Here is a 9,487-nt window from a genome sequence, read left to right on the forward strand (position 1 = left end):
ATTTTCCGGAACCCACTCCCTCCTCCCTCCTCCATTTCCATTGAGTTGAGTTAACGCGCAAGTGCATTAATTAAGATCCAAAGGCGTCCATGGCAACCCAGAGGCGGAATCAGTGGGCGTGGCAGGATGCGGGGCGAGCATTTATATAAAATCCTTCAACGATTTTCATATCGAGGGGCTTCAAAGGGGAGCAGCTGCCAGCAATGCCAGTTGGGCATAAATTCAGCTAATTGGCGACTCACATATAAAAGCCCTTTTATTGACACTAAACAAGGCTGAAATGTACAACGTAAGCCAACTGACTGCGCAGCTCAAACCCACTCAGGGCGGATACGTAATGTTTTGTTTGTATTTGCCACAGGTATGTAGTCATGTAGTCCATAAGCCTGTTGACTTTAATTATATAAATACATAAGGCCTTGGAACTATTCTGGGAATTCCTCAATCAAATCCTTGCTGGGGATTTATTGTGCAATCGGCCAATTGCCTAATGTGGATTTACTTGACTTATGCTGTCATGTATAAAGTTTAAGGTTTACTTTATTAACTAAACATGTGCATATTTCTATGAGGCGAAGATAGCAAATTTAAAAAAGGGGAAGCGAAAATATGTTGCGGATATTATATATTTTTTGTTGATCCTTTTATCGCATTGCCTTCTGCTTCACTGCTCAATTAATATGCAATAATAATTATTCAATCAGGTGAAACTACATTTTCAAGGAATTTATATCTTTTTACCCTTGTTGAACTTCAGTTTCTGTGCTAAGAACTATGCAAATGCATTAAAAACATTTAAGAGTTCTGCTCAAAAATTATATTTTATTTAGACCAATTAAAAAACATGAACAACAATTAAAAAAGGGAACAAAACGCGAGCAAATCGCTGGCAAATTTGAGAAATTTAAAACCTGTAACGCCTGATGGCACGGTACTGGTAGCCATCGCTGCCCAGGACGGCACTCTCGCCTCCTGCAGGACCCTCCACGATGACCTCCTCGCCTCCCACTGGAGGCAGATACTCGGGAGCGGCCTCCCTCAGCTCGGCGGGCATCTCGGCCGGCTGCTGGTAGTGGTAGCCATCCTGGAGCAGTTGACCGGAAACGGTGGGCACATCCACCACACGGACATCGGCTGGCTCCTCGGGTGCAACCGCCTCGGTGGTTTCCTCGGCCGCTGGCGCAGCTTCGGTGGGCGGGAGGTACTCCCGGTTCACCTTGGGCTGGGCGGCGGACACCACTTCCTCGGTGTCATCGGCAGGTGGAGCTGCAGCCGGAGCCTCGGGGGCAGCAGCCGCCTCCTGGGCAGGTGGCAAGTAGGCGTTGCTGGGTGGCAGGTACTGCCTGGCTGGCTGCAAATGGGACACATCACGACGGTTGCGATGGCGCAGCTTCAGACGGCGCACCGTGCGGTACTCGTAGCCATTATCCCCCAGGACAGTGCCCTCCGGCTCGGCTTCCTGGGCAGCAGGATCGGCCTGAGCCTCAGCCTCAGCCTCGACGGGCTCAGCGTTCAGGAGGACAGCCTCGGTGACCGAAGGAGGCAGGTATTCCACGGCGGCGGGATCCACCAGTTCGGAAACATCGCGGCGGAAGCGAGACTCCAACTGGGGGGCACCTAGGGCCACGCTGGCCACGGCGGAGAGGGTAAGGACACCACTAAGCGAGAAGATTTTCTGCAAATTATATAAGAAGTAGAAGTATTTTTTATTTTGCACCAAATAAGTACTGTTTTAGGTAAGCTTAAATGATTTTAAAATTCCGCTTTTTGAAGTGGAATTTATATCAATTTATTTTATTGATTTCTCGCCTTTAATAATCCTTTGCAGCCAACTCAATTCCAAGAGGACTTACCATTTTTCAAGTTTGCCTTTTCGGGTTTACGATTTGCGTCTTGCAATTGGAAGTTGCCTGAGCTGATTGATGATTTGCTAATGGCCAGCTGCTCAATATATAGCCAAAAGCGAGTCCGGCCATAATTAGAGAAACCAAAAACAAAAAGGCCAGTAACAAATGGAGCCACTTCAAAGTGGAGTGCTCTTCTTAGGGGCTTCGTCTTGCCTCAGTTTTGCTTTGGACAATGTCAAGTGGTCCAGGTTTTGGACCTCGATCGACGGCTTGACCTTTAGGCTGCGCACTTTTATTTCAATTATTTTCATAACGTTTGTTCTCCCAGCTCCGAATATATTTTTGAGGTGTTAATTCGCAGGCCTGCCGAATTGTGCGGAAGTACTCTTTGAGGGCCCTCCAGAGTGTCTTCAGCTGGGGTTCTATTCTATTTTCATATCATATCATATTTAGACCGTTTTTCTCACAGCTAATTGGGTGCTCGTGAATAATTAACATAATTTTAATGCGTGTTACATGAAAAATAGGCCCAGCCAACACAACTGTCACAGCCAATGAAATTGTCATCAGAACTTGTTGCGGAAATTATTTATTGATTTCAGTTTCCCTCATGTATTTGCGTTTGTTAACCAAACACCGAGGGTCATTCAATAGGCATAAGCATAATTGCGCGTATTACATTTTACACATTCAATTGTGGTCTTTATGTGAACGAAATTTATCAACTCATGAACACTCTTCACTTGTTTTATTTATTAAGAGGTACTACTTTATCACAAATGCATCAATCAATCATCTATTTAGCAATACTAATTTACAAACTTGTTGTTTATAAATAATAATAAGTAATGGATTTTGTGATGCCCTAACCAACTTTTAGCCATGTATACATTGTATATACACCAAATTGTTCAGAGTACCTTTTTGGGGATTTGCCCACATGTATTAACCACACATGAAAGCCAAATTCGATGTCCTGTCTGCTGAGGATAAATTGGCCCTGTTTAGCCTTGCGTTTAATTTTTCTGGTGGCATTTAATGAATTGTTAATGAACGAGTGAGCCCCGAGCCATCGTATATAAGGCTGCAGGGCGGTGGTAAGAGATTTGTACCCCCGGTGGGATATACCCACACCGTGCTGCATGTGGCACATAAATCATTCCCTGGTTGTCGGCCTAAAAGGCGGCAACAATTTCCGCTGGCTCTTTAAGTTTCCGCCGCAACGCAATAATTCTTCTCCTGCCGACCCGTAAAAAGGAGCCCAACTTGTTGCTTAGCCAAGTTTAAAGTGTCGGAGGCGGCCGCATTTCTCGCCCAGCTTCTTTGCATAAAAGCCACTCATGTGTAATATTTTATGTTTGCAGGATGAGTGCGGTGCTGTATCTGCCACCTTTTTACTTGCCATGTGGGGGAAATAATTTATAGCGAAACGCGGCAAGAGAGGAAAAAAAAACACAGAAACATGCAGATGGCATATAGGATATGTTAAGCCATAAATTGTTCGGGGCTCATTGATTCCAGTCTGTGTGTTTGCGACTTCTGATTGCGATTTTATGCATATATAAAACTTTGTCTATTTGCTGCTTCTTGCCTGTTTGTTTCACAGTCAATTTGCATGTTGGGTCAATGAAACGGACCATTCAGGGTTTTAAGTTGGGAAGGGGAATGATACCGATGGATAGGAGAACTTATATCTTGAAAGCGCTCTAAAATTTAAAGCAGCAATCGATGAAGGGGATGGATTCTTCCACTATAATTTACTTTGAATACATGCATGTTTTATGATATGTTAATGATAGTTTCTAGCTTAATATTTTTAATAGAACTATTTGTATGTAGATTGAATCCATTAAGTTATACAATTTGCATGTCTTAACTCACTTTAGTGTACTCTTATTTCAAGAAAAATATCGAATATTTCAGGAAGCCTTTATTCTGATCTGTGTTCTTCTAGCTTAGTTTATTTGATATTTTCTATGAATAGACATCCTTAATCCAGAGCCTAGCGCCGATTCAACGACCATTAGCCGAAAAAGCTGCTGTAAGGTTCTGCACCTGAGATGGAAAAGAAGATGGAAAAGGGAAGGAGTTGGAAAAGAGGTTGGAAAAGCAGCCAGCGGCTGCCAACTTGAGAATGTTTGTTGAGGCACACGAAAAGGACAGCCCCCCGTCGAAAATAGGAGAGACTTGAGTGGCAGCCAAGAGGAGTGGAAGTCGGGCTCCAGTTTGTCTTTAGTTTATGCAAATTCTGGGACTTCTAGGCGCCGTGGGCAACCGCTCGCCAGGCATTTATTAAGTTAAAATATTTACAAAATTTAAATGGGAAGTAAAAAGTATAAAAAGCGGGGAGAACAGCAAGAACAGCATGAAAAAAGGGTTCGTCGACCGTCAAGCCTATCGATTTACAAATTTAAATTACTTTCTTTTCTTCGCCGTAGCGCCCTTCTTTTTTCTTGTGGCTGCTGGATGCTGGCAAATCTCAACATGGAAATCCTTTTTGTTAACAAATTTGCCAGCATGTTGCCAGCCAACCAGCCAGCTTCTTCTTCGCTGGGGGACAGGTATTCGCAATCATTTAATTTGCGTTTGCGTTGACGTTGCTTCAATTAATTGGACTATAAATCCAAGTCACTCATTCTGTGGGTTGTGACAGTTTAATTGAATTCGGTCCCGCGATTCCCCATGTCCTCTGCCCTAATCATCGATTGGGTTGGCCAAAAATGTGTTGTTAATGGCAACAGCTTGCGGCAGGTAATTAAGCCACGGTTCCACAAGTTAGATGTTTAGATGTTACATGTGTCTCAGTTGCTCTCCTGACAGCCAGTGGGATGTACTATGCCAGTATATGGATGTGTCCGAAAGTCGCTTGCGGCTGTCAGAGCTGTTGAAAAATTGATGAGCTGCCGAAGCTGGAAATTCGTATTTGTGGGCGTAAGTATCTGTGAGCTTCAAAAGCTCATCTAATGATAAATCCAACAATCAGTGGTTGTACTTCAGCTCAGCCTTTAAAGTTGCTTAATTACAGATTAGCAAGTACTGGTCTCCAGTAAACTGCAAATGGCGTAGCATACTTTTGGGCACACTTACAAACAATTATAAATCGCCACGAAATTGTAGTACCCTGTAGGTTTCATTAGGTAATTACGAGTACTTTTATAATTATTCTTATTAACAGCTAGTTCTAGAGGATAGGATACAGTTGTATATAGTAAAATGGAGAAGAAAGCGTTTCCGACCATATAAAGTATATTTATTCTTGATCAGGATCAATAGCCGATTCTATCTGGCCATGTCCGTCTGTCCGTCCGTCTGTCTGTCCGTCTCAGGAACTATAAAATCTAGAAAGTTGAGATTAAGCATACAGACTCCTGAGACATAGACGCAGCGCAAGTTTCTCGATTCATGTTGCCTCGCCCACTCTAACGCCCCAAAACCGCCACGCCCACATTTTTGAAAAATGTTTTGATATTTTTTTCATTTTCTTATTAGTATTGTCTATTTTTATCGATCTACAGAAAAACTTTTTGCCAGGCCCACCCTAACGCCCCGGACCTCGCAGCCCAGACCCCGCACCCCACACTAACGGGTATCGGATAGTCGGGGAACTCGACTAAAGCGTTCTCTCTTTTTTTTAAATTGATTCCTTTGAATATATATTGTTCCCAACTATCTAAACAGCTCCGTTCATAACCCTAAAAGCACATCTACATATTTCTTATTGCTGCTCGATTGGCGCTCAAAACTCAAAACTCGGAAATGACTTGACCGCAGGAGCTCATCAATCACTCGCACTGGTGCCTGGTGTCCCTGGTGCCTTTCAGCTCGCATTAACTTATAGTTTTCCCATCCAGTCATCATAGACTCTGGTTGGAGGGTGCCGGGAAAAGCCCGAAAAAGGCAACGCATAAATATTTATAAACTCGAGACGGGAATGCGAAGTCGACGAGCCGAAAATCGATGGCAAAGCAAACGTTTTTATTAGGCATTCCGCACACCCACGCATTCGACGTTTCGGAGGTGTTCTTTGGCTTCTGAATTTTTAAAATTCAATTTAAATTTATGTAGCCAGAAACGACGTGCCAACGAAAATGTTTTTGCAACCGACGAGCCACCAGTGCAAAACGTTGACAAAATGGAAATCGAAGCTTTGGCAATTAGATAAAAGCGGCTAAATGGTCCGTTTTCAGCAGCTATTTTAGGCAACGGAAGCAGCGGAGGCTATTCCTCGGGGCTTATTTTGTTGTTCCACCAGCGAGGGTAAATAAATAAAAATGCCAAAAGTATCGCAGCGGCCGAAAGGTTAAACTCCAATTAGCTGTGCACTGGCTCGTGATAATTAACTGGGCGAGCGGCGAAAAAGGGTTAAGAAAGGCGAATTTATTGTTTCGCTGTTCAACGTGGCGTATGCGTAATTTTATCCGGGAGAACCTGGCGGCAAGTTCGTTGACTTGACGCTTGATGTCTCCCCTGTTCATATTTCATTAAGATTCAACCAAGGACAGGTCCTGCAAACTCTCGGGCGAAGGGCACTGCACCTGCGGCTTTGTTAATTTCCCCAGACGCCCTGCAACCGAAAAGCGTTTCCCATCGGCTCCTCTCCTCATTCTGCAGTTGGTTCTAAAGAAATGAAAATGAAACAAATAAGAATCCAGTCCAATGGGGATGGGGATGGGGGACTCCTTCAAAATGTAGATGGTGTGTGGGGGAGTACATAGGTCAACAAACAGCAACAATTTGATTCTGTTTGCCTTGCCCTCCGCAGGTTTGTTTGTTTGTCTATCTGTTTGTTTGGGAAATTTCAGGTTTTCGTCCCAACACGAATGTTACACCTGAAAATTTTACAAAAATCGTGGACCAAGTGCACAGAAAACAAAATTGAAAGTATGTTTGTAGATTTAAGATGAAATATAAATGGGGTTTCTTTAAAAAGAAATCGAAAATCAAAATCTACTATCTCTATATACAATCTACTACTATTTCCGTTTTCCGTTTGCTAAGACCATAGTCAAAAGTGAAGACTTTTCAATATACACAATCTTTCCATTATGTTTTGCACCTGGAAATCATCAATTGAAAATGGTTATTAAGTAATATCCTTAGTGCAGAAGTAAGTGTTCTGTGTAGTTTGCTCCAGATGTCCGCTTGAGTTTTCCGTTTCACTTTTAAAGTCAACAATTTAGGGGAAACTGCAGCTGCAGCATTCCGGCGAGTTCAGTGAACAGGACATGCCCCCCACACGGACTGCCCGACAGGATAATGACTTTGTTTCAATTGGAACCTGGCTGCGAATGTTAATTTGAATGCTGGTGGATGGTGGATGGCGGATGGTGGGGGAATTCCCGGAGCTTAGCTGGCCGGATTTATATTTTTTTAATTAGGTCTTCTGGGCAGCAGACAATTTGAGCTCAGTTCGACGCACTTCAATTTCAATTTACTTTTAATTATTCGCCCATTTGTTTTCACTCTCACTCTGCTCCTGTAGCCTGCACATTTTAATATGGAATAATTGTTCGACTACGGCTGATATAACGAGGGCAAACACGGCAACAAATGGCGTGTCGTTTAAACGACTCTCTACTTTCGAGAGTCGGACTTCGATATGGCCAATGGGATGGAAAACATATTGGTCAGGACGAGGTCCTTCGTGTTCGCTCCCTTGTTTGTGCAGCTTGTTAAGCGGCAGATTCGTTTCAATTAAATTTGCTGCCATCAGTTGTCGACTTAATTAGTTGGCATAACCTCTGACTTCTGTTGCTCGGCAGCGACTTACGGACCATTTGAAGCGGCAAAGGCGATTCTGAATGGTAAAGTTTTACAGGTGGAGGGAAATGGATGGAAAAATAAGTGAGGTGAAATTTGAAAGATTTCCCGTTAAGAAGTTGTACGTTCCCAATTTAAAATTTGCATGAAAATCAATTGCAGTTTTGCAAAACAAAACCGTTTGTAGTAATAGAAACACAAAATTTGAGTTAATGAAAACATTCATTAAGTTAAGTGAGCTTCCGCTGGTTTATGATTTTTGTATCTTTTTTTTTGAGAAATATTAACTAATACCATTAGCCAGGCAATTAAAAGAGTAAGTAATTGGTACAATAAGAAAGTAATACGATTGATTGGAATTAGCGTTGTGTTGCTTTAAAGCCATTTCTTAATTTCGCCAAAAGGATGATATCGAGCCACTAATCCCAAAGTGCTTTCCCCCCGCAGTCCCCGCTGACTGCTGGTTTCCTTGTTATCCAACGTGGAGCTGTTATTTATGTAAGGTGTCCCTGGAATTGGGGACAGGTTAGTTGATGGTCCTTGCCGATTATCTTGTTCCAGCAATTTGCCACATTGCTATTCTGCACTTTGTAGCCTTGGCCACCGCGCTAAATTGAGCTTAATTGGAAATTACACACCAATTTCGCCCCGTTTGCTGCTGTTGCTGCTGTTGTTGTGGGTGATGTTGATGTGCCAAGGACGAGGATGTTGGGCCCACTCTCATATGCATTACATAAACTGATTCTGTTCGAGCGCGCGGCCACTTTGAGCCCGGTTAATATAATTAGTTTCGGCGTAAAATTGTAAGCGTCAACCGCAAAAGACGTTAACGCACACGTGCAACTTAAACCGTTCGCACACAAAGCACAGATACACACGCACACACACACACACACGCGACAAGGACATTATTGTGGTCCGACAAAGGAGTGAAAATCCTGCGGACAAGGGCTGACAATCTAGGGTATTAAAGTTTTCCACTTGCTACTCATTATGCCACACATCCATCCCACACCCACACCCACACCCACTCACACTCACACAGCCACGCCACCAACTCGAATTGTCCACTTGCAGTGGGAAATTCGCCATCCTGGCCACGCAACGTGTCAATAGAGGAGTCCCAAAGCCGCAGGATATTTCCGTTCAATATTTGTACAATTTCCTATGTTTGCGCAATAGAATTTGCTGTTGACATGCCACTTTTCCCCGCTCGTGGGCTGTTTGCAATATGATGTGGTAAAAAGTAAGCTTTGCATGTTTTTGTCGCTCAATATATCTGCGAGATGGTATAGATAGAGGGCCAGAACCCGTGCTTTTTGATTAGATGTCATCCGCTTTTTCCACCGAAAACGCTGCCCAGCTGAGTGTGAAATTATGAAAATTCACGGGTCGCTCCGTCAGGTGTGTGCGGCGTGTGTTGTTTTTTAATTACCTGTAAATCAAATTGCGTATACGCCGCATTACACGCCGGCAAGTGCGTCTAATGCGATTTCAGCGCTGGGGATCGCCATGTGTCATCTATTCCGATGAGCTGGCTGCCTGGAAGTGGGACTCATGCTCTGCCATTTTCTTGAAAACGGGGTGGATTTCTTGGAACTTCAAGGAAGTTGATGAGGTTTTTAAAGTCTTGGCTTAAAGTTGAGTTTAAAAACCAGGGAGAACGCTATAATCATAATACTTCATAGGGCTGCAATCCAACTGGATGTCAGACCAATACTAATTTTCGATAACTGACATTTAATTGCCTCGCTCGGATTTAATTAAGTGCACTCAGCGTCTCCAATGACTATTAAATAATAAATGGGTAAATATATCGACAAATGTATAGATACCAATTGGCGTTCTCTTCATACCACTGAAAATATAACTGAATTGGA

The 9,487-nt window shown here is 43.2% G+C and overlaps 1 protein-coding gene across 1 annotated transcript; it reads right to left on the reverse strand.

Moving 5' to 3' along the window:
• Positions 1-904: 904 nt before the first annotated feature.
• LOC122616759 (fibrous sheath CABYR-binding protein) lies at positions 905-8,699 on the reverse strand. The gene is made up of 2 exons (XM_043792315.1): positions 8,643-8,699; positions 905-1,675 (listed from the first exon to the last, which is right to left on the reverse strand). Exons 1-2 carry the CDS (start codon positions 8,697-8,699, stop codon positions 905-907), a joined length of 828 nt encoding a protein of 275 aa, XP_043648250.1.
• Between the last annotated feature and the right edge of the window lie 788 nt (positions 8,700-9,487).

This window comes from Drosophila teissieri, chromosome 3L, assembly GCF_016746235.2.
Source record: "Drosophila teissieri strain GT53w chromosome 3L, Prin_Dtei_1.1, whole genome shotgun sequence".
NCBI lineage: Eukaryota > Metazoa > Arthropoda > Insecta > Diptera > Drosophilidae > Drosophila > Drosophila teissieri.

Coding starts and splice junctions, on each gene's coding strand:
- LOC122616759 (XM_043792315.1), bottom strand. CDS start 8,699: ATGGCGAATTTCCCACTGCAAGTGGACAATTCGAGTTGGTGGCGTGGC. Junction 1,676..8,642: donor GGTGGCGTGGCTGTGTGAGT/GTGAGTGGGTGT, acceptor TATAATTTGCAG/AAAATCTTCTCGCTTAGTGG.